General features: G+C 39.3%; 1 protein-coding gene across 8 annotated transcripts in view; it reads right to left on the bottom strand.

Annotated features, from left to right (window-relative positions):
• The window catches only part of BBOX1 (gamma-butyrobetaine hydroxylase 1), a 77,829-nt gene extending 52,563 nt beyond the window's left edge, over positions 1–25,266 (bottom strand). Inside the window, exons 1-5 of one of the 8 annotated variants that reach the window (XM_029207453.1) lie at positions 24,985–25,266; positions 24,527–24,799; positions 22,777–22,946; positions 18,066–18,322; positions 16,739–16,853 (exon numbers count right to left, since the gene is read on the bottom strand). In XM_029207453.1, coding sequence (XP_029063286.1) covers positions 16,739–16,853; positions 18,066–18,284 — 334 coding nt within the window. In that variant the 5' untranslated portion in view covers positions 18,285–18,322; positions 22,777–22,946; positions 24,527–24,799; positions 24,985–25,266. Of the gene's footprint in view, positions 1–16,738; positions 16,854–18,065; positions 18,495–22,776; positions 22,947–24,526; positions 24,800–24,984 lie in introns of all 8 variants that reach the window. The other 7 variants (XM_029207448.1, XM_029207452.1, XM_029207449.1 and 4 more) reach the window with 7 other exon arrangements.
• Positions 25,267–26,095: the final 829 nt, after the last annotated feature.

Below are 26,095 nucleotides of genomic sequence, written 5' to 3'. Positions count from 1 at the left end.
CAGATTATAAACACATATATTGCCAAAGTTTGCATAATATTGCATAATGCATAATGAGGCAGAATTTTCAGGGCCTAAATTGCAAACTCTAAATGAGTCCTCCCTAGTGGCTGCATTCATTATTTTGGACAATGTTAATATTCTTCAGTATTGAATACATTCCAGGTGACTTACTGTATCTTCTCAGGAAGTCAAGTTTATATTCAGCCACTGGTTCCTAATTTTTGTTTTAACTCTTCTCTTTGTGCGACTAACCGTAACTGAAAAAACTATAGCCGTTCCTGTTCCTTTTTTTTTCAGTGTTTCTTATCAAGTGCTTTTAGAGAAAAACCTTAGAATTTACTATTAAACCAAGTCAGCTTGGCAAAGAGAAGCAGCTCAGCACATGGGCCAGAGCAAGTTGACTAAAGCGACAACAATGGGATGTGAAGGGTTTGGGATATAATCACAATTGTTTTTGGAGGGTGGATGGTGTAAAATACATATTTTACCATGTCGTGAGACACTGTGATAGGCAGTAGGTTTTCAGGAACTCATAGTCTATGGGAGACTTGGACATGGAAACTGACAATTAAAACATAATATGGTAGATGCTATAGTTGAAGTACGTTCAGGATACCATGGAGATATCAGATCTTCTGATCCCTTACCTAATGCTCCTTCTACGATGCCAGCTGCTCTTTTATATGCATGAAGTTCCTCAGGTCTGTCCCTCATGCCTCAACTATTTCTTCTGAAATCAAAGTTGGTTTTATGGGCCCAGCGCGGTTCTGCTGCACCACTCTGCTCTCTAACAAGAGTTGGCTTTATATGAAAGAGCTTTTGTTCAAAGAGGCAATCTATTTGACTTTGTTTTGAATATTGGATTATATGGTTGTTTGCTTTGCCACTCCCATTTGCCCTTCGCATTTACAGTCTCCAGATTGTAATATCTGATACTAATCAAAAAGGTCTGTGAAAAGAAGGTGATAAATATCATAAATATTACTTATTGGCTACGAAGCTAGAAAAGTCATTTGGCTTCCAGTTAAGAGAAAAATTTCCTGGGCAAAATATCAGTGTTAATGACATAATAAATTACTATCTCCTCTTTCCAAAGCTTACACCTAAGTAGACTACACCCAGAAACTTAAAAAATATTGAAAACAGCTTTAAGCTTGTTGAGCCCCAAATGAAAGTTATAGGTCCATTGAGTATTAGAGGTAGATGAGAGGTGGAGACTCATCTTGCATTTTCACATTGGCTTTAGGATTTCCCATCACCATGGGTTCTTATTATTGAATAAAAAGATCATCTAGACTACAGCTGAGGATCCTCCTAGTTCTTGGGCACTGTGATGATCTGGCCAAGGGCAAATTTTTCATTCCTGTGTAGACTGTTAGATGGATTAGCTACGGTCTACATGGCCATCTATAGCAATGTGTTGTCTTTATTACAAAGGGTTAAGTAATTAATTGATGAGCCTTTGTTATAATATTTAAAAGAAAAAATGTGTTGTCCTATTGAGAGCAAACCAGCCTGGAGAGGTAGTATGGTCTAGACTGCAATATTGTCAAATAGAACAGATGAAGGAAATATTCTCTATCTGTACCATCCAGTATCATAGCTACTAATAACATGTGGCTATCGAGACTTGGCATGTGGCTAGTGGAATGAAGGAACTAAATTTTTTCCTTCATTTAATTCAAACTGATTTAAATTTAAACTTAAGTAACCACATATCACTGATACTGTATGAAACAGGACATGAATAGAATAAAGAACATGGAGCTAAAGAGGCCTGGGTTTGAGTCATTGTCTTGCTTCTTACCAGCTTGTTTCCTTATCTTTTCGCTGATCCTCCAGAACTTAATTTATAAAATAACCGTACTTATATTTACTTGCAGGTCATATGTTAACCATGCAATGAGATTATGCAAGGAGCTTGGTACAGTGCCTGGCACATAGTAGACTAATAATAATAATAATAATAATAATAGTTAATATTTGCTGAATACTTTCTAGGTGTCAGGCACAGTGCTAGGTGCTCTCCATGCCTTATTTCTTTTAATGTCCGTAATAAATATATGCGATAGATGCTTTCAGTATTCCCATGTTACAGAGAAGGGAACAGAGATCCAAGTCTTTCAGCTAATGATTTGCAGAGCTACTTCGGCAAATTCAGGTGACTAATTCCAAAGTCTAATTTCAACAACTACACAGAAAATAAACATTTAATGCCTTGAAATACTGTTGTTACATGTATTCTTAAGTCCTATGTCTGAATGTCCACAGCTTATTCTATCCCTTACAAAGGAAATCTACTTTCTAGATGAAAAAAAAAGCAGGGCAAGTTACAATTAGGAACACTCTGTCTGGACATGTTCAAGCATGAGTGTTTAAAGATAAACCTTGGCTCTCAGTCAGGATTTTAAATGCAGAAAAGGCTTTATGACTAGGCACAACTCTTTGACAGCATTGCTATTCATTGCTTTTGTGAAATGAACCAAGGCTTAAAAATCAGCTAGCTTCGTTTTTAAAATTTATGCCAGTATATGTCAGTGATCCATGCCAGTCTGGTTTTACTTAAGGCCTTTATCACTTTCCAGAGAGTTTTGGTGACTGTGTAGCAGGGAAATGTAATAAATAGAGATGGAAAAAACACTTTCACAAGATGTAAATATTTTCAAAACTTTTGTATTTTGAGCATTTTGTGGATTCAAGAAGGCTCTGCTAAGGGCACACACTATATACATCTCTATATAATTATTGCATATTTTAATGAATTTTTGTTTCTACATGAGTCATTTTCCCATTATAGAATAACACACACACAAACACATGCTCTCAAACACACACGCACATACACACACGATATTCTTTGTTTTAAAATTACAAAATGAGTTAGGTTCTTTGAATAATTTTGTTACTCTTTACATGTGTAAAATTAACCATATTCACACAAAGACTCAGTATAAAACTCAGTATGAGGCTGTTCATATCATACATAGCATAGTCTGTACTATACATAATTTCAAATTCATAGGATTTTACAATCAGGGGTTGGTCACAATACCTTTTAAGTTCTACAGAGTTTACAGTTTTCCAACTGTAGCTCCTATTTTGGTGTGCCTTGGCAGGAGCTTTGAAAAAGTCAGTGACCAAGGGCCACAACCCATCACAGGATCTGTTTCCTAATACGAGCCATTCACAGACTCAGTTATGCCAATTGTGACTTTCAGAGACAGCACTATGACTAGCCAGTTTCCAAACTCATCACAACATCCCCGATATAAAATACTCCAATCTTCTGGGAGAAATAAACTACATCTTCTTAATAAATCCACCAGTAAGATCATTCTATGATTTCTGTACAGAAACTTTGACATTGAAAAAGTTATTTAGAAGCATTTTCCCTGTCTCCCCTCAACTGCAAAACACCACCACTGGGGACCATAAGAAAACATGCTGGCCTAGAGTAAATCGTTTGTTAGGTGAATACATTAAAAGAAAATTTAAATTTCACACTTGGGTCTGGAAACATAAACAGTGTGGAAAATGACGGAATATTTAAGGCATGAACCACCCTTTCTAATTTAACTTATGGACTTACTAATAAATGCTTCCTTGAACATGTGCTTCACACATCATAAAATTTATGAACAAGCTACATGCTGGCTTTCAAGACACCATTTGTACAAGGCTTCCTTTTCAGGATTAAGTCTCACATTCCTGGATCCTGAGTTGTATTTCAAAAAAGGAAAAGACACAAAGAAGCTCTTCAGTTAAAGATTCATGAGTACAGCGTGCAGGGTTGCAATGTGTTATTTCAAGAGTTTAGGACCTTCTGTCTACCTTCACGGAACTGTGCTCTTGGCTCTGAAACAGCTCATCTCATGTGCTGATGATCAGCTGATTGCTTACTGTCTTTTCCTATAAATATCTTGCAGGGGCCCAGCCATAATCAAAATCTGACCCCCAGATTTTGGGACTTTGATTCTCTTCTCTGCACTAAGGAAATCCTGCCCTCTTTGGAAATTCTTTTACCTCTTGTCTAGTGAATTCGACACGCCTTTCAAGATTCTGGTCACTTGTCCTTTTTTAAATTGAGATCTTCCAGTAGCTGACCTTGAGATGAGGATTTGAATGCAAGCAATTTTTTTAAGGAGGTCTCCCTGGAGGCACCAATAGGAGGTGGGGAAGTGAGAAAGGGAAGGCGGCCTCTGGAAGGTGTTTTAATGAATGGGTTACTTCTTTTGCAGCTGGGGCTCAGCACTGCTGGACCTCATGGCAACACTGTAGACTATACTCAGATACAGAGTTGTCCCACCCAGGGGCAAGGAAGCTGAGATGCAGAGGCCACCCACACCTACCCCTTATTGGTTGAGAGCTGCTTCTGGGTGTTCACTCCTTGGTCTTTCTGGCCCTCCCTGTGTGTTGGCCAAGCCTGCTCCCTCAGGCAGAGAGAACCCTCCAGGAGCTTGGCAATCTCGCAATAGCAAGCTGTTGGCAAGTATGGGAAGAGTGCTGAGGAGGTCTGATGGGGCAGTGACAGCCTCTGCAATGCCCACCTTCAGGATCTCCAAGACTGGGTTAGATGGCTATCTTCTGTGATCCCCAGCACCAATACACACCTCAGCCCCTGTGCTCACCACCTTATGCTGAAAGGATCTTTCACTTACTCCACACGTATTTGTCGAAAGTCTGGCTATGCGAAAGAGGTTGCATTGGTGAATAAAAATAGACGTGGGGCTTCCCTGGTGGCGCAGTGGTTGAGAGTCTGCCTGCCGATGCAGGGGACATGGGTTCGTGCCCCGGTCCGGGAAGATCCCACATGCCGCGGAGCGGCTGGGCCCGTGAGCCATGGCCATTGAGCCTGCGCGTCCGGAGCCTGTGCTCCGCAGCGGGAGAGTCCACAACAGGGAGAGGCCCACGTACCGCCAAAAAAAAAAAAAAAAAAAAGATGTGATTGCTGCCTTTGGGATGGAAAAAGTGAATAAACAACCAAGCAAACAAATAAATACATAAAAATAAACGTTGTAGTAAGTGCTGTGGGCGTAACGAATGGGGTATATTGACAATCATTGGGAGTGGGACGGAGAACTTATTTGCTTAGACATGGCAGATAAGAAAGGTGTAACTGAAAAGAAGCTTTTTAAACCACATCCTGAGAGGTGAGAGAAGCCAATCTCGCAAAGGGCAGGGAAAGTGTCTAAAAAGGAAAGACAGTAGGAAGAGGGGTGATCTCTTAGCTTGCTGGAGGAACTCAAAGTCACTGAAGCTAGGACCCATGAGACAAAGAGGTGGGTGTCGCAGATGAAGGGATAAAATAAGCAAGTGTGGGTCAGGCAGGTCCTTATCTTTCTCTCTCTGCCACTGGACTGTACGGTCCTTGCAAACTATAGAGATCCTGTTGTTTATCTTTATTTCCTCACCACTGTTGCCCCCTTACTCTTCCTCCCCCTGGTATATAGCCCAGGGCTTGCACCCAGTAGATTTTCAGAAAACTGCTATGTTCTGTATCCTAAACAAATCTTTGCTTATTTCTTAATGATGACTGGAAACAAGAAGCAACCCCTGAAAAAGGAGTGTTTGAGCACACTTTAGTATTTTAAAAGGTGGAAATCCATAAAACCTCTCCTCTAGGTGATAATCCCACCAAACTTGAAAAGTCTCCCTGAGAATGTACAAAAGATGCTTCTAAACAAGTTTACGTTGCTTGAAAGAAGAGAAACACATTTTTGTTTTGAACTATTAAGTACCCGGTAATATATATATGCTCAGCCCCATATATATAATATATATATGACAAGAGTGACGATTTAGTTGGAAAAAACAAGAACTCATGAAATAATGAAGCAGCACTAAAGGGGAGTGTGTGAAAAACACTTGAAAAAATGAGAGTGAACACTTATTGGGCATTTATAATTCCAGGCACCCTTCTAAGCACTTTACATGGAGTGATGCCTGTAATCCTGACAACAAGCCCATAATAGAGGTTCTATATTATTCCCCTTTTATAGATTAGACAGGCATCAGGGTCATACCTAAGTTAGGCAACGTCACACAGCTAATATATGTCAGAGCTGGGATACCCACACGAAGAGCTAGACTGGATATTCTGAAAAAATTTTGTCAAAGGATAACAAGCACCAGAGGATGTTGATAAGGGAGATTATTATCTCAGACTTCATTGGAATTGGCAGGACTAACAGAAAATTCAGTTTTACCCTCTGTCCTTGTTGTGACTATCCCCTCTGACATCTCTCAAAAGGTTATAGAACACCCTCTTGATGGCTTTTAATTCCAGAGCACACATCTCTCTATGGCACAGCCTATCCTGGTTCCAGACGGCTCCAATCAACACAATCTTCTTCCTTATGCAGAGGCACATCTACGTCTGTCACCTTCCTTTAGGCACTAATTCTGTGCTCCAGAATCACGCAGAATATGGCAGTCTTGGAGATGTGTATAAAGACAGGCCCTGAGCTAAGTTTTTCTTGCCAAGGCTAAATAGTCTCTTTCTCTCCCATATTTTTCATGTTTTATGGCTCCCAAGCCCTGCACTACCCTCTCTGCTCTCCTCTGGATGATGCTTTCAAGTTTGCTGATGTCCCACAGCAGCCTGGGCGTCTCAGATCAGACATAATACTACAGGCGTGCCGGCACGGTGGGCTCGCTACTACTACATTTTTATTCAGGCCGCCTAAATCTAATTAACTTTGTTTTGGCAGTCTCAAGTCTGTTGACGCATACTAACTTTTCAGTCAACCAGAATGTGTACGAATTCCTCCTCAGCCAAGTTTCCGAAGCTAGTTCACTGAGAACATATTAAGCACATATAGAGTTGAGAATGCCGGTCCGATTTGATAGGGACTTTGTGTCAAAATTCATCACTCAAGGTTTGAAGGTGACAGATGTGGATTCAAATCTGAATTCTGATACTTCCGTCTACGTGACCTTCAGAAAGTGATGCATTCTCTCAGTTCAATTTCTTCATCTGGAAAATACAGTTAAACAACCTGCAGGGTTGTTGGGAAATTTAAATGAGATGATACCTAGAAAGAACTTGACATTGTATACTTAATTAAATCTGCACTTGACCCAGAGCAGCTGAACATGGCTGGAGGAAAACATACCATGATGAGTGATTTTATTGCACATCCATTAATCTATAGTTAACTCTATCTCGTGCTCCCCTAGCTGACTGTTTCTCACGTTCCCTGTCCTCAAACTTCCCACACTTCCTCCTCCTATTCATGCTCAGCTGATAACTTTGCTTCCTATTTCAGTAAAAAATTAGAAGGACTCAGAAGAGACTTCCATACACCCCATCGCCACATCGACCAACCTGCCTGTGTCCAAGTCCTTATGGCCACTTGATGTAATGTAGATAAATTTGTAAATTTTGCGATCTCTTTCTCTACCAAAATGTAAACTCCTTACAGTTAAAGTCTACCTCTGTTTTGTTCATCAATGCATTCCCAGTACCTAGAACAGCGGCTGGTACATAGCTGACACTCATTAAGTACTTGCTGAATAAATATAATGCATGGAAGATGTTCAATAAATGCTACCTGTTATTAATATTAGCTATTTCGTTGGATTCCAATTGTCTAGTGGGGATGACAGTCAAATACACCGACATTGACCCTTCAGTGCAATAATTGCAGCAACACAAAAAGAGTAGCCGGCACCAATTGCTGTAAGCACAGAGAAGAGGTGGATGACAGAAAGGCATTCAATAAAGCAGATGTTCTTCAGTCAAATCTTGGCTCTGTTGCTTCTTTGCCTCTTTGATTTTGGACTAGTTACTTTTATCAGCCTTATTTTCCTCATGTGTAAACTGGTTACAGTGATGTTGCCTTTGTAAAGTTGTTGCTAGGATTAAATAGAGTAATACATATCAAGCATTGAGCTCTGTGCCTGGCAGATAGCAATGCTTTAAAAATATGAAGAAGGAAGACTGGCAAAGGAGTAGGGGAAGAGGAAGGGGAGGAAGAGGGCGTACGCTGTTGGTAGTTCAGATGGAGGGTTGGTGGTGGAGGTAGCGAGATGTGGATGGATGGATTCTGGATTGTTTTGGTAATAGGGCTAGTAGATTTTCTCGACACATTGGGTGTGTAGTATAAGGGATAATGAGGAGTCTAGGGTGGACCTGCTGCCTGAGAGATGGAGTTGCCATCAACTGAGATGGGAAAGACTGGGTGTGAAACAGGATTACCTAAGACCATCTGCTCCCATCAGAGGATTCACCTTTTCTCTGGTTTTCTTCATTTTTTCTTATTGCTCCAAGTAAATCACTTTATAAATCTCCTTTTTGGTTGTCCATCATATATTGTGCTTGACCAATTTATTCTGGGCTAGAAACTTCCATCACGTCTCAGTGAAGTTAGAGTTGAGAGACTCTGCTTCCTCCTTGCATGAGCACATTGTTCTCTTTAGATACCTTTCCTCTATCTTCCTTATTCATATTATCTGTTTTCTATATGGTGATGAGACTGTATCTAGATGGGTCTGGAATTTTTTTCGTCCAAGTATCTAGGTTTGTACATGAAATATATCTACTGAGTGCTGGTATTTTCATCTGTAGTGATCCTTGACTAACTAGTAGATAACTCACCATTTTTCCCCAAGTTTGCTGATCATCCCAGCTTCAGTAAACATTTTTACAACACTGATTGGAATTAGGGTCATAGTTGACCAGTCTTTTCATTGCCTTCCTTAGTATTATTTAAAGGAAACTATCTGTCAGGTAGGCAAAAATTTGGCCCAGACTTCAAACCAATGTCTGAATAACTAAAATCCTTTTCGTGGCAATAATTCACCTCTGAGTCACTCTCAAGCGTTTAATTGGATTATAACATGATTATTCGTCAAGTAAGGGGAACTCACGCATAAGAGGTGATCATGCCACTGTTGTTTCTCTCTCCTGCCCTTACCTGAATGCTCTTTACTATGCCTCTGCTATGTTCATGGCTCTCTAAGTAGAAGGAGAAGGGGAGGGAAAGGACCTAACAAGGTTTGAGCATCCACAGTGTGGCAGGCAAAGTACTTACATTTTTCCATTTATTCTTCACATCCTGGAGCTGAGAGGCATTGCCTCTTTTACATATGGAAAAAGTGAGAGTCAGATCATTTATGACACTAGGTCAAGTTCACAGAGCAGAAAGTCAAAGCCCCTCTGCTGACTCCAAAGCTGTTCTCCTTTCAAAACACTGTGTTGTTTCACGGGGGGAAGCGCTTTCCTAGCAGACCACATTCTTTCACTTCTTCTCCTAACAAATTCTAACAAAATTCTTTTAGAAAAATATATATGCTTCCATTGTTACATTATAGCTTTGCATTTTAGTGTTACGAGTGAAATTATGTCCATTTCCTGGGCTTGCTTTCTTTCTGGTCTCTATTTTGTAGTTTGACTTGGGGATAAATATAAATATAAATATAGGGTAGGTTTGTAAAGGGCTTCTTTGGGATGTGAGTTACACCTTGCAGGATGGAAAGGTGAAGTTTGGCCAGACAGAAAGAATAGAATAAGTGATCTGAGAAACTAGGAGTTTGGACAAAAGTAAGAATCCACATGCTTGCTGAGGGGGCACTACATTGTGGGATGATTAGAAAGTCCCAGGGAAGACTTTGGACTTTATCGTGCTGCAGTGAAACACCAGAGCCGGGGGGGAGAAGGATGATGGTGGGCATCGGGAAGCTTACCCTGCAGAGTTGTGCAAGCTGGGAGTGAACACAGAGGATTCAAGTGTGAGATAATAAAAGGCTTCAACTAAGTTGTTGGCAAGAAGGACAACCTATACAACCTTTTCCCCCTAAAACCTTTTGAATGTCAGTCTTCTCTGGGCAAACAGGCGATGTGCATGGAAGCTTGACAGCTAATGGAAAAAAGGAGAAAGAATTTTACTAATAGGATTCTACATTTTTTTGTTTCATATGTTTCATTGAACAGTAAACATATACTGTTCAAGAAGCCTCTCAAGGCTGTTCTCTGTAGTTATTTACAACTGCTTTCAAGGGCAACTTGTGAAGATGAAGTGAGTTAATATGTAAAGTGAGACGTTGTTTTTCTCTCAACATGGTGCTACTCAAGGCGATAAGTAGGTACCATCATGCAGTTAAAGATTTAGGGGCATAGACAGGTTAAGTACATTGCTCAAGATCACAGACCTAGAAAGACCTAAGTTCAAGAGCACTTTTAATTTCAGTGCTACACTGCTCTTTTGATTAAGAGCAAAGTTACAGATTGAGAATTATACAGAGTTTTGAGGAAAAGAATAAAGTTAGAGAATTCATTCAATGGAGCAGTGATTAAAGATTATTTACCTAATTTGCTCAGCTAGATATTAGGCAAATACACAGACTGGGTAAATAGCAACATCAAAATTCTTTTTTAAAATCAATTTTTTCTTACAGGGTTAGAAAACTTTAAAAAGAAATTAAAAATCATTTTTTTCCATGGGCATATTTGAAAGTTTGGGACTGGAATCTTAAGGAAGAAATTTAAGTAAGATGAAGATATCTACTATCCCAAAACTATAGTTGTTCTGCTGTGTTCTGTCATCTTGAAGAACAAAGTAGAACCAGAAGTGAGAATAATTGTTTATAACTTATGTGTAGGTTTGGTAAAAGTGAAGCTAGCATATAAAGCAATCCAACTTTACTTCTTGAAATTGCCACACTTTGGAATTTTCTAAATGTATAAATTCTAAATTTGCAGTCCAATTGCCAATGTTATAAAACTTATTCCTGGGCTGCAAGAAGAAGTAAGTCTTGTTTGTGAGAAATGGAAGTTCTTCACTCACTGAAAAAAGCCCACTCTACCCTGTTTGAAAAGAAAAAGGAAGGAAAAGAAATAAATTTACTTTAGTGTAACTCTAGAAAATTACTTTTCCAAGAATAAAAAAGTTAGTATATTTTTCTTAATTTTTGATGTGGTAAGTATACTGAAAAAATATGAAAAGGGAAACGTAATAATTCTTCCTTAAAATAGATTTGTTTTAGATTCTCAAAAAAATCCTCAAACTTTTTCAAGTCTTTTAAAGATATCAGCTTTTGAAGACACCAGCTTTTCAAAATACTATTTCACACTAACATTGGATGATGACACGATTCTTTGTTTTATGAAGTTGTTAAGTAATAAAAAATGATTTTTTAAAAAGAATATAATGTTTATTACCTAAAAATTTAAAAAGGTAATAGACGTAGTACACAGGCCTTTTTTCCCCAGTATTTCTGTAATGTATCTAGTTGTAAAATAGACATCTTTAATATTGGGTTGGACAAAAATTTCGTTCGGGTTTTCCATAACATCTTATGAAAACCTGAACAAACTTTTTGGTCAACCCAATACTTATCTCTGAGTATGTGGTTATGTATTTTCTAATTGGAGGTATGGATGGAGATGAGAAAAGGCAAAAGAAAAAGGATCTGACCTAGAGTCTACAAGTGGAATCAAAAACTAGGCAGATGGCTGTGGGAACAACCCGCAGATTCGGGGCCTCTGCTGGGTACACAGCACTGCAGGGTACTTCCCAGTCTGTGAATCTCCCATCTTGGACTCACTGACTCACAGCCCATGGAGGGATATTAGACCCTTTACATATTACGCCCACGTTTACCAAGTACAATGCAGAAACTGAGTGGGATAAATGATATGTAATTCAGAAAAGAACAAGACACATGGGAAGACATCACTATGGCACAGAGAAAAAGCGAAGCAAAATATGCATTTGTAAACTCACAAGCATTTAAGATACCTGTATTCATTTCATCAAAACCCCAAAGACATTTCTCTGAAAGTCAGTAGGTTCATTTCACATATGGCAGGCAAAGTAGCATAGAGACTGGCTTCTTAAACTTACGAAGACTTTGAATCATTCTCCCACCTGTGCATCAGACAATGTGAGCCTGGATAACCTCAGGGAAGGAATTTTTATAAGGTCTTTCTTGGGACGGGAATGTATTTTGGTACATGACATGGTGAATTGATTGCTCTAATGCAGCTGATTTAACAGAGCTCTTCTGAAGCCATTCTGACCTGGCAGTTCTGATACAGTTGGAACACTCTAAGGCAGCTTGAAACAAACAAACTCCCAGTCCTTTTTATAATTACCAAGTAATACGTGAAACAAATGCCCTCACCCATCCCCGACATGCACTACAGATTCCCACCTCTAGGGGTTTAAGAAAAGGAGAAGGATGGGGCAAAGCTTAGGGACATGGGTGAAATATTACACGGGAGTTAGGCATGTTTATTGTGTACATTACTTGTTAATTTTTTTAAAAGATAGTGATTTTTTCTCTTTTGGAAAATTTCTGTAAAAGTAGCCTGGGTACCAAACCAATTCTGTTCTTTGCACTATAATAGAAAGCTTCATCTTCAAGGAAACACATGCCCTCTGTAAGAAAGGGGGAGCTCTGTTTTTTGGTTTGTTTTTTTCACCATGTGCAAGGCACAGAGATCTTAGAGGGACCTTATATCTCCTTGAGATTTTTCACTCCTCTTGTGGCATATTCCTTTTGAAACAAAGGAGGGAGTCATAGCTATGTACCGAAGGGTTGTAGTCTGATAAAGTACACAGGTGAAGACCTGCTCTGCTAAAGTGGGGCATATTGAAACAAGGGGAAATATCCTTTTCTGACCGTGCAATGTACCCACTCCCTCCACTGCTGAGAAAGCTGAGCAGACTGCTTCCATAGGACAAAAGATTTTCTTCAAATTACCACATTTTAAATTTCAGTTTGCAATGACAAATACTACTGATGTCAGAGAAAAATATACAAACATTTCAGTACCAGTTCAAGGAGGTAGATAGGAAAACAAGCATTCATTCTGCCTCTGAGGGTTAAGAAGGACAGATATTTAGGTTCATATATATATAAGGTCATGCTATGTATCGATTTTTTTCCCCATTTTAGTCTTATCAATTTTATTTTGGGAAGTTTGCATCATGAAGTTAGTCACAAGAAATGAGTGTATAATTATGTCAATTTCACATGGAGGCTAAAAAGCAATTACATTTAAAAATCTTCATATTTCCAATGTTTTATTAAAGTCTTCCATTTCATCCACCTATCTGGAAACACTCACATGCAAGGCTTCAACAGTCTCGTTTAAAATTGGTAGAGATTAGAGGGCCAGCAACCTCCTGTCCTCCAGGTCAATGATATGTTTTCCTTGAGTACAAATTCTACCCCCATCCTCTCTGCTGCTTCCCTAGTTTAAGTTCTTAATGGCTCTTACAGGACAATTTCTAGGCCATGCTATGGTTACCTTGCTCCCAGGCACTACCCACGCCAATCCATCCAGCACAGATGACCATGCTCAAGACCTTTCTACAACACAGAACTGATCACTTCACTGTCTTTAGTAAGATAAGTACAAACCAAGAACCAAAGGGGTACACTGGAGGGGGAGAGAATGCATCAAGAGAAAAAGGAAGCTAAGAAGACATTCACAACCTTGTAGGCATTTACGAAATTATATGCATTTGGTAAAAATCAGAAAGATACAACTCTGAAAATATAAAATGCACCCTAAAGAAAGTAAGTAAAGCAATCTTCTTAAACTTATAAAGACCTTAAACTCATTTCTCTGGAATTTTAGGAAGAGAATCAGCCTGGGAAACTAATGGAAGGAAACATACTTGACCTCTGTGCTGGACAAACTTCCTTGCCTAAGGGTTTAGGGCTGAGCTTCTTAGTAGGGTACTTAAGCCACTTCCTTCCTCGTTGCCTAACAATTTTAACTTCACCTATATTTTAAACTAATTGCAGTTTCCCGCACCTACCCTGCCCTTTTATGCTTCTCTGATTTTCTACATGCCCTTTTCTCTGTTGAGAATTTCCTTTTCTTCTATCTTTGTCTGACAGATCCTTCAAAACCCAGCGCAAGTATTAGCTCTTATTTGAGTTCCATTTCCTTGTTTCTTCAGAGTCCTTCTACATTCTAATTAACCTTCTATGCACACTTTCATGTACTTAAAATGATGTACTATACTTATTTGTTTCCATGCCTAGTGTCCCTTCCTAGACTGGATAAATCCTCTAGGGCAGAATCCATGTCTTTTTAAAACCTGGTATTTCCTTACAGCTTCCCACACGAGATAGGTGTGCGATATACGTGCAGTTGAATAGAAATTTATGACGGAATGATCGTTACCCATGCCTTCTTTCCAGCTGTGGCTGTCCCATGACAAGAGTTTTTTTCTGGCTGATGTTTTTTTCATTTTTGAGTTCAACATCTAGTGCCAAGCAAAGATCAAGGAAAAGTGATCTGCATCTTGACGCCAGATTTTAAAAGTGTTTCCTCACTCTAAGGAAAGAGCAGTAGAGGAAACATTGCCACTGAGGACTAAAAACAAAATTCTTTGACAAATGTAACTGAGTTTGTTTACTTGTTCTGAGTATGAATGTTTGAAAATATGCAATGGCAGGGAAATAAGGTGTCAAATTCTACAGGCAAAAAGCCATAGAAGCAATATTTCAAAAATGGTCCATTAATTTCTTCTTTCACCTACCAATTGCACAGCTTGAGAATATATTTTCAAAATCTGATCTTGTTTTAAACCATTAAAATAGTTTCCGTTGTCTAAATAGCAGCCAGTCCTCCTTATATTATTCATGATTGCAGCCTGTCAGTGTGACTAGTTTTTTCCACTGTTTCACTGAATATAGTATCATTTCCATCCTGCTACTGCCTGATAGTACTGAGAAATGTAAGCTATAAAACTGAACCCGTCAAGAAATATTAATGGAGGGGGTGGCCATATACTTTTACAATGCTTAAAAGCATAAGCTGTAATAATAAAAAGTTGGCTTTTATCCCCTGAAAATAATCAAAAGAAGAACTCGAAGGAAATTAGAGTAAAATCCAACGGGATTACAAAATTAGGGCAGAGTTAAGGAAAAATATTTTGAGTACCAGAAGAAATCTAAAATAAATAAAAAATAATAATATACTTGTGATATTGCTATTTGACCCAGACAGTTGCCACTCAGTTTTGTAATTGAAGACTCTTTGAAGAATCTAGCAAAGCACTCACTGGGGGGAAGGCAGGAAAAACATCTTTCCCTTGATATCCATCTGGATTCCACCAGCTGGCTGGACTAGATAAAGAGGAAAATGGATTCCTGGTGGTTTAGACAGAAAGCACTAGAGCAAAACATTGTCAGGTGTCAGAATGTTGAGATTAAGAGAATGGAGGAAGCTAGCTCTTGATAAGGCTGGACTATGCTTGAACAGGAAGGGGACCATGTCACACCCTATTGATAACCATGGGACAAGGTGAAGCTGTGGGGTTCAAGTTGGCTATTTAGTAACATCTCCATACCCAGTAAAGTGTTGTAAGTCTAACATTGAAAACCATGCAGTTACCACACATGTTTGAGAATTTCAAATTCGAAAGGAGTAAGGTAAAATCTCTATCTTGGTGTATGACCCAGAAATCCCAGAAGAGATGTGTATAAAATCCAACAAGGCTGGTCAGTTGCCCAAAGGGACAGTGGTCCAATATATCCGGTAAACAGCGGAAAAGAATGTTCAGGGAAAGTTGGCTTGTTAGTGTGTTTGTAGAAGTCAAGGTTCTAGTAAATACATATGAATCAGCATGTTTTCAGAATTTGAAAACATGAATTTGTGGGCCTTTGACCCACATCATCTTATGACACAAATCTTCAAAATACACAGAGTAAAGTATTAATACTTCCCACTTCTCCCCAGCACCTCTGTTTGAGCTGTATTACTGTGTATCTCCAAAAATCGTATTTAAAAAATAACTTTTTATCTATATTAAGTATTTACTTTGTCTCTCAGATCAAAAATTAAGTCTTCTTCATAGAGAACAGACTCATAGTTGCCAAAGGGGAAGTGGAGGAAGGATGGAGTGAGTTTGGGGTTAGCAGATGCAAACTATTATATATAGGATGGATAAGCAACAAGGCCCTTCTGTATAGCACAGGGAACCATATTCAATATCCTGTGATAAACCATAATGGAAAAGAATATAAAAAAGAATGTATATATATATATATATGTATAACTGAATCACTTTGCTGTACAGCAGAAATTAACACAACATTGTAAATCAACTATACTTCAATAAAAAAAAGAAAAAAGACTGAAAGCAAATTTAAAAAAAAACAACAAAGAATGAAGTCTTCCTTTTCGACCGAATCTGTTTACTGGAGATTTTCTGAATGTTTCTGTGTTCACAGATTCCCTTGGGATTCATATAAACTCTCCCCAAGCAATTTGCTGTGCACAAGCCTGACACACATACACACACACACACACGCTCACATGCACACTCAGTGTTGTCAATGATGTGTATATCATTTCATGAGGTTCATAGATCACATAGTTTTATCTGATGCCAGGTTAGGAATTTCTGCCTTGTTGATTCTGTGTGGTTCTGGCCTTAGATAAAATTCTTAAGGGCAAGTCTGCCTCTGGTTCATCCTGCTGCTTTGCAGGGAACACTTATGGAGTATCTACGGTGTGCCAGCTTTTGTGTTAGATGACAAGGATAAATATTTGCTGCATTTCTTTTCTTTCTGTCTCTTTAGAATGTCTAGAACTGCTCTATGTTTCTTTCCATCTCTACCTACATCATCTGTGTTGGTAAATCATTAAACGTTCCACGTAAATTACAATAATATTTTAACCAAAGCACAAGGGTTTTAATTTGCTTCTGAGCAAATTTCTTACCAGACAAGTTTTAAAGGGCATTGAAGACCATAGCAAGGTTACCTGGCAAAAACAATTCTCTCTGGAGCTTTCCTCTGGCCTGCTGTGAAAAGCATCTTTTCTTCAGCCAATCAGCTTCATATTCACTGTAGTGGTCGTTTGGCCACGTGATATGAACCTTATAATACAGAAAGCAAATATCACGTAAACGTTTATTATGCTTCTACGTACCTTGGTTCTCCACTCTTGCTGTTTCTGAATGTTATTTAAGGTTATCAGGGAATCGAATGAGCCCTTGCTCTTTTTTCTTTCTGTTTTTTAACTTATATACTCACAGGCATAGAATAAGCTTTTGGAAAACAAGGAAACTGAAAGCCAAGGGGATACAGCTGAGATCTGAGGCCCTTTAAATATCACAAAGAAATAAAACCTGGCTAGATCTGAGTTCTTGTTCTATATTCTGAAAACCTGTGGTCCCTAAACTTTCTGTGATGGTTAGAGATCAATTAATATTCCTGCCAAGAGTGTCAGAAATAGTAATGATGATGAGACAGATACTAATAGTAGGAATAACACCATTTTGAGTGTATACTCTACAATGAGCGCTATAAACATAACCCACTTAGTCCTCATACAACTTGAGGGAGAAGCAATAACTAATACTCACATTTTTCAGGTGAGCAAAGTAAGAGGAAATAACATGTCTAAGGTCCCACAGCTAGCAAGCACTGAACCCTGGGGGTAAAGTTCTTAATTAGAGATGGAGACAAGAGTGGGAGAGGATGACCTTGCTGGTCACACTTGCTCTTCTGATAACTATCTTAGCAAATTTGAAAGAGAGAAACACAGGGTGAGGCCACATCTAGTTTGTGGTTTTGAGAGCTATGCTTTCAGGAATCCCATACAAAGCCTTACACATTTACTCACGAATTTGACTAAAAATATTCATCAATACAAGTTTTTGAGCGCTCACCATATGCCAGCCACATGCTAAGATTTTTACTCATATTAGCTCATTGAATCTTCACATCATCCCTAGGAACAAATTTTGTTAGTATCCCTCATTTCTAGATGAGTAAACTGAAGCCCAGGGGCATTCCTTTTATTAGAGACATAGTTTGATTGTGTCTTCAAGGCTGCCACTCACTGAAGGAATAATGAGCAACACTGTACATTTTATTAAAATAATAGCAGCAGTAATAAAAATAGTAATAATAATAGCAGAAGCTTCCATTTAGTAAGCATGTGGACCTCGCACCAAGGACTATGCAATCACGGCTTTATGTATAAAATATGATCTAATAAAATATAATTCATTATGTAAATTATTGGAGACTAGTTCCTTTATTTAAGTTGAGAGAGAAGGCAGAGATAATTTAGAGATAGTTACCTTTTTCCTTTCAAACGTCAAGCCTTTGATACCGATGTTCACATCAAGAGCTTCGATGAGAAGTTTCCGTGCTCTTGCAGAATCCAGGTAGCAGTCGGGACACTGACAGTTGTCCCTCAGCCACACAGCGGGGTAGACAGACTCTACACCATCCTGCCAGAGGATTCGCATCAAATGAGCCCCATCCAGCGCTTCTGCCTTTTGGATGGCACAGTGCATGTTTCTGGTCCTTGAGGGTAAATCTTGTCAGCTACCTGCTATGACAAATCAGTGTTAAATGGACTCTCAGGAAGATCGGCTCTGAACTTGACTTCAATTCAAATGGACTCTGGCTTCTGCTATTTGCTTGAGTTTGTGGTTTCACTTATCAATGCTAGGACCTTTGTTCTGATGAGAGTATTTCATGAGCTGTAAACAGGAACACAGTGACTGAAAGTAAACAAGATAAACGTGCTGAGTCAGGATCCAGTTGAAAAGAATTCCTTGTTTTTCTCACAGTAATTTTAGATAATACGTTCAGAACCAATGACACAGGCACTTTTATGTTTGCATAAAAGCTCTGGAAAATTTTTAAGGGAGAAAAATACTCCACAAATTGAAAGTGTAATAATCATACCTGTGCTATTTTAACTGATGCCCAAGTACACGAGCTCCAGCCAAATTAAATATTTTCTATCATTCAACCTCCATACTTACAAATCTCAGTTCCTCAGCTCATTCTGCCCCCATTGCTTGGGATGACCTTTCACAAACTTTTCTTTTCATGAGCCAACCTATCTGTATCCAGATGATCTGACAAATAGAGGCTTAAATAAGCAAGGAGTTTATTTTTCTTGCGTGAAAAGAAGTCCTAACATGACTGTCCAGTAATGGTAATGTGATTTCACAGAACCATGGGAAGCCCAGGCTACTGGTAGATTTTCTCCTTCTACTTCTTGCCTCATGTTTGCAAAATGACTGCTGCATCACCGATACCACATCTACATTCCAGAGAGGAAGAAGGGAAAAGGGAAAACATCATGTGGCAGCTAAGTCTACCTCATTTTTAAACATTTCCCCATCTAGCAACTTCCAAGTATATTTCACTGACCAGAATTATGTCACAATCTAACCTTAGCTACAAGGGAAGCTGGGAAACATAGCTGTTTACTAGTCACATGCTTGCTCTGCAGAAATCAGTGTTTTATTAGTGAGGAAGGAGAATAAGATAGAGTTAATATGCATTCAACAGCATTGATCACACCCTTTAAGACTTACTCATATAGACATCCTTAAGGAGGCATTTTGGAGCCTTTCAGATAACTATCAATGCCATTTGTGCCCAGTCTTCCTTATTTTTTGTTTACTTTCATAATTATCTCACTTTTTTTTTGAGGTCTGAAACTTCATGGTGATCTTTGTATTCTCTAGTGCACCAGACACATAGAAGATATTTAATATATATTTGAATGATAACTCTAGCTTTACATATGAGGAGGAAAAATAGAACTCTATTCTGTATTTAAGTAAGATTGTATCTACTGAAGTAAAAGCATGACTTACATAACTTGATCAAGGACAGGCAAAGTACTGCCTGTGGGCCAGAAGTTTTTGTACAGCCCATGAGGTAAGAATAGTTTTTACATTCTTAAAACATTTGAAAAAATAAAACAAGAACATGTGACAGGGAATGTATACAGCCTGCAGAGCCAAAAAATATAATATTTGCCCTTTTACAGAAAATATTTGCCAACCTCTGAGCTAGAGAAAAGTTTACTATGTTTACTCTTTTTGTTCTTATGTGTTGTACGCTATTTAAGGGTCTGGTTATATTATCCCAAATTAACTGGAAACATCCCTGCCCAGTGAAAAATCTATGGCAATTACCCAAGTAAACAGCAGGAGAAAGAGGTTGGGGAATACCAGAATACAGATGATACCATCTTAAGTTCTCCCAAGGAGTAAGACAATTAAGGAAAAAAATCCTTATTTTTATCATTAAACTTTCATGCGTATCAGTGTATATTCTAAGCTTAACTCATTGTCAATAGAGTGTTTATTAATGAGCTTGAAAATGTCTTGGTAGAAAGGATTTTTATAAATTTCACACATTGAATTTTTTTTAACATTTTTATTGGGGTATAATTGCTTTACAATGGTGTGTTAGTTTCTGCTTTATAACAAAGCGAATCAGCTATACACATACATATATCCCCATACCCCCTCCCTCTTGCATCTCCCTCCCACCCTCCCTATCCCACCCCTCTAGGTGGTCACAAAGCACCGAGCTGATCTCCCTGTGCTATGCGGCTGCTTCCCACTAGCTATCTATTTTATATTATGTCCATGCCACTCTCTCACTTCATCCTGGCTTACCCTTCCCCCTCCCCTTGTCCTCAAGTCCATTCTCTACGTCTGTTTTTTTATTCCTGTCCTGCCCCTAGGTTCTTCAGAACCATTTTTATTTTTTTTAAATTCCATATGTATGTGTTAGCATACGGTATGTCTTTTTCTCTTTCTGACTTACTTCACTCTGTATGACAGACTCTAGGTCCATCCACCTCACTACAAATAACTCGATTTCGTTTCTTTTTATGGCTGAGTAATATTCCATTGTATACGTGTGCCACATCTTCTTTACCCATTCATCTGTCGATGGACACTTAGGTTGCTTCCATGTCCTGGCCATTGTAAATAGTGCTGCAATGAACATTGTGGTACCTGACTCTTTTTGAATTATGGTTTTCTCAGGGTATATGCCCAGTAGTGGGATTGCTGGCTCATAACACATTGAATTCTTAATGGATACATTGTTTGAAGGGTGCATCTCCTACCACAATAAATACTGTTCTGTACTTAACTTGGCACTGTGCCAAGTCACACTAACTGTGGAACTGATCACAACGATAGATGTACCTGCACTAACAGACACTAATTACAATCCAACCTTCCTTTTTAGGCTTTCTCTCTCTTTTTTCTTTATTTTTCTTCTTCTGCTTAGCAAATTTGAACTGGAGAGGGAAAGTGCATTTCCAGGTATTAGGGGAACCTGAGACTCTTCCCCCCAGCCCTCCTGAAATGGATGTTCTGAGGAGGGTATTTCGAGAGCAGTGGCCACATCAGGAGGGTGGTTGATGGAGGCTGCCTGAGGCACCTGGGAGAGGGTGGAAGAACTGGAAAGACCTGGGTGTTGCTGAAGTTAAATTGTTTGGGTATCTATGAAGGAACTTGGTGGGTTACTTCTACACTTCACAATTCCTTTCTCAACTTCATGACAAATGTGAATGGTCATCCAAACAAAAGCAGGGAGCAATGGGAAAACAGTTTCCCTCTTTAACTTTTCTTGATTTATTTAAAGCTGTATTGGGGCAAATGGGCTGAAAATTTAAACAGGAAGAAACCATCAAGGATCATCAGAACTTGAAAACAGATTCTTCATGAAAATGAATAGGCTTGTACGTGTGTGTGATTTGTTGAAATCTGTTTTTCAATTTGACTTGTTAAAATTGAGCCCTGTTATCGAGATCAGCTCAGAGCTTTGTGACCACCTAGATGGGTGGGGTAGGGAGGGTGAGAGGGAGATGCAAGAGGGAGGGGATATGGGGATATAGGTATAAATATAGCTGATTCACTTTGTTATACAGCAGAAACTAACACAATATTGTAAAGAAATTATACTCTAATAAAGATGTTAAAAAAAAACTGAGCCCTGTTGAAGCATAATGACCATTTAGTTATTTGATAAACTATTGTGTTTCTCTGAAGAAAAGAGAAAAAAAGAAAAAGTTTGATGCTCCTAGATATGTATGTATATATATCTATATCTGTATCTCTCTCTCTTTATATCTATCTCAGTGTGAACTTTTTGCTGAATTAAAGAGGTCCTATAAAATGAAAATGTTTATTTATTTTATACTTAACTATTCTGCTTCTTATTATTCACAAGTATAATTTAGTTTATGAAATATCAGCTTGATTTTTGTGGGAGGAAGTAGTTTTACCTGTCCTGGAAAACAGACCTTGGATTAGGGTCAGGGGGGATTACTATCTGATGGGACAGATTTCTTTTAATTTCATCCCATCACTTGATGTGTATGTGTTGTTGTTTTTGTTGTTTTCCTTCCTAACTCACTTACCATATTTTTCCCCTTCAGAGCTATGGAAGTGTGTTTGGCACTCCTGTTTTGCACAACTAAATTGTTTTAGAGATTATCTTACTTAAGCCATGGGTGTGATTTTTGTCATCTTTAAAATTTTATAAACTCAAATTTTGTCAGCTGGTTTGGAAAATCAAGAAAGTAGCTCTGAAATTTATCTTATGTATTGATCTTGGAAATAAAAGAAACTTAGAACTAGAAATCTCAGAGCTGGAAAGAAACAATCTTCAATATCACTGGGTTAAGTGGCCTCTATTTTTATGCAAGGAAAGTGGAAGCTCAGAGATGTTGGGTATGATTTGTCCAAGCACATACTGCTGGCTAGAGGGAGAGGTTGCCCCAAACCTGGATCTGCCAGTCTACTACACACATAGAAAGTGAACAACTTCTGGTTCTATACAAGAGAGTGCAAAAATTCCTCAAATGCGAATTACAACTAATTTGAATCAGAGGTTTTAGTTAGGATTCTCAGTAAGTTGATGTAGAAACTACATAGTTACCATATATAAAATTAAAATTGCTAGAGATTAATAATATGCACCTGAGAAGGCTGATTCATCTGCTAGATTACTCACCTTCCAAAATAAAAGGCCGTCATTTTTGGACTGATTTTTATGATGGTAGACCAGATAGAGTGGACTCATGTTATCAAATGTCAGGATCTGTTAATATCTATTTTCTCTTCCTCTGGTTAAGTCATCAGACTTGCTGTCATAGAACAGGATTCTCTGTGTTTGACCTCCTGCTTTTAGGTATTAGGATCAAAAAAATGATCAAAATGCAAGAAACATGCAAATCATATGGGTAGGTGTGCAAGGTGTATCACAAAACCATGTATTTAGCACTTTTTATGTTCTAGCTGCTCTAATGATGCTTTCGATTGCATAAACCTTATTTAATCCTCCAGAAAACACTGTGAGATCTGTTCCATCACTTCCCTTTTACAGATGATCTTAAGCTTCAAGGGGTAAAGAAACTGATTTGAAGGCAGAGGAAATAGAAATTGTGACCACTACACAGGACTACCTCATGGAGAATCTGTGGCTGAATAATTTTCCAGGCAATAGCTTCAATTTACCAAAAAGGTACTATTAAAATAGTAGCTAACTCTCATGATTATTGGTTGTTGGTTGACCTCACCATCCGACATTTCATCATTGAAAGGAGAGGACAGGAAGAAGTTTTCAGACATTACACCATAAAGGCTTAAAATATTATTATTCCTTTATACACAACCTTTAAATCATAAAACTCAGTTTCCACTTGGTAAGGTAGAAGTTGACCAAACTGCATTTGTAGTGTGTGAACTTTAATATGGTTTGAATACATACATACTCTACTCATTACATTTGCTACCTAAGTCCTTTTAACTTTTAGAAGTTATTGCTTTTTTTTTCTCTACCTTGATTTAATAAGTGGCTGAGTTACTTAATAATTCATGAATATACTCTCATGGGAATAATGAATTCTATGAAGCTATTAGTAAAACTGGACCATTCTCTTGAGTAGGTTTACCCTTCTGACTGCTCCCTTATTTAAAGTACCACATTTTTTTTAAGGTATCACATTTTATGCAAACACGTCCTTCCTAAATTATAAAAAGGAAAATTTTAGCTTCAGTCTGGTGGCATTACTACATTCCGATTGAAACTCAAATTATCAATTCATTTGTTTACCAAGGTAAAGCAGAGTACTGGGTCTAGATTTTAAGGTTTTTAAATCTTTGCAACAGAACATATATTCATTATGAGAAATTCTATGTTTTCAAATAAGATCAATTCAAAATACCTGTCATATGTCTTCTTGAGCTATATTCAGGAAGCAAAATAATTGAAAGAGGTCACAATAGCCTTAATTGACCAATATTCTAAAAAAGCATGTTACATTCAGTTTGGGGGCTTAACAAAGGGCCAAGGTGTAATATACAGTCACTTTCTTTGGGCTGGGTGGTGGATTAGTTAGTGAACATTTCCAGTTTCCAGCCAGAACCCCCCTCCCCCTTCACCCAGTCTACTTTTTAGACAGTATCCTCTCTGTGCCCTCTGTGTGCTTCCTGGATCAGCTTAGGGACTGCAAAGTAATTTGACTACTAGACTAAGCCAAACATAATTGCGAAAAGGAAGCTGCCAAGAAGCAATCAGATCCACTGCATTCCAAAATCAAGCCTATTCCTAATGCCTGATGGACCATCCCCATCTCAGCCCACATGGCTGTGAGATGCATGTGACTGGATTTCCAGTTGGATACTCCCCCCACCCCACCCCCAATCCGTAGACCCGAATCCACAAGCCCTTCAAAATAAGGGAAAGTTGAGCTCAATTATACCTGTTCTCAGATGTGCGTTGTGTGCCAAGTCATGCAAAATTTACCAAGGAAAGAAAACATCAGCTTTGATCTTCAATGTCCTTTGGGCAGGTAGCCTCCTGATGCCCGTCACCTTCCAGATGTATCTGCCCCCAGTTTCCCTACATCTGATGTAGTGCTCTGACTTGGAAGCCTTTCTTCCTGTTCCTGGCAGTGCCACTGCTGCCCTGCCCCCAGACACAGCTGAGGTTTGCAAATGAGGAAGGATGTCCCAATCTGAAGGTGTAGCAACTCCTGACGGGAGGTTGGAGATTAAAAAAAAAAAAAAAGTGAAGAGCTTTTATGGCCTAGAGGAGAAGGAGTTAGAAAGAGAAAATCCTTTAACTTCTACTAGTGCCTAAAACCACAAAACCCCAGGACTCACTGCAATGCATTGCCGTAGTTAGAATCTTTCCTGGTAAAAGGAGAACAGTTCTCACCTGTCTTATCTCCTGCCCCTGAGCCAGCAGCAGCAAGTGAAGGAACTCCTTTACTCCTGTCCCACCTGTTCACGGCAACAGCTTTATTGTTGAAAAACGCACTTGGAGAAAAGACATTGAGATGCACATTTAACAGGGAGGAGCTACTAGCTCCCACCTGAGCAGAGATGAGGTGGTACCTCCGTGCCCATAGAATATTCCATATGAGTCTCTTTGGAGGGAGCTTGACTAGTTCTCAGGGGCTAGTAGGAAGGCTGGGATGGTCCCCCCTGAGCCCGATGCCCTCCTTTCTCTGCCGCTTTGGCTGGAGTGAACAGTAGCGGCCAGGGAGCATGGGGCTTTTCTGAAGGCACCTGGTTGCCAAGTGACTTGACTCCCAACACACAGCCCTTAGGGCAACAAAAGGGAAAGACCAGGGTGGGCAGCCTGCCAGGGACCCAGAGCCTGGCTGCCGGGCCTTCAGTAGGTGCGTACCCCGTGCAGGGGGAGGGCTGGTGGGCTGCTGGGCCTTCAGTAGGTGCGTGCTTGGTGCAGGGGGAGGGCTGGTGGGCAAGTCTCAGGTCCTAGTTCTTAACGGGGGTCCAGATTCCATTAAAAGAAAGTCTGCAGGTGGCAACTGAAGTCCAGGAAAGTGACCTATGAGCCCTCTGCCCTCCTCTCACCAAACACCACCCTTCCCAGGAAGACACCCAAACAGCCTCAGCCCACAACTTGTTGATTCTTGCCTGAAGGACTCCACAGCTGTGAGACTCAGACAGGCAGCCGCAAAAGAGCTAATGAGAGAGAGAAGGAGGGAGAGAGGGAGAGAGGGAGAGAGGGAGAGAGGGAGAGAGGGAGAGAGGGAGAGAGGGAGAGAGAGAGGGAGAGAGAGAGAGAGAGAGAGAGGGAGAGAGAATGCAGATCCACTCTCTGTGGCCTCTTCTAAGGTCTCCTGCCCAGGACAACTCCCCCCTTCCAGAACTGCAGCGTCCCCTCCATTAATGATGCCCTGTTGGCTCTTTCACAGTAAAATTTAAACTGTGTCCTTTCATCAGTGGTCTCCTCCTCCATCTTCCTTCTTCCCTCCCCCAAGTCTCCAGGTCAAAAGACTGACACGCGGGAATCCAGTGAA

The sequence above is a fragment of the Monodon monoceros genome, unplaced genomic scaffold (genome assembly GCF_005190385.1).
Source record: "Monodon monoceros isolate NGI ecotype Baffin Bay Population unplaced genomic scaffold, NGI_Narwhal_1 Super_Scaffold_7, whole genome shotgun sequence".
Classification (NCBI taxonomy): domain Eukaryota; kingdom Metazoa; phylum Chordata; class Mammalia; order Artiodactyla; family Monodontidae; genus Monodon; species Monodon monoceros.
Note: the sequence above shows the minus strand (reverse complement) of the source record. Positions and strands in the feature narration are given on the sequence as shown.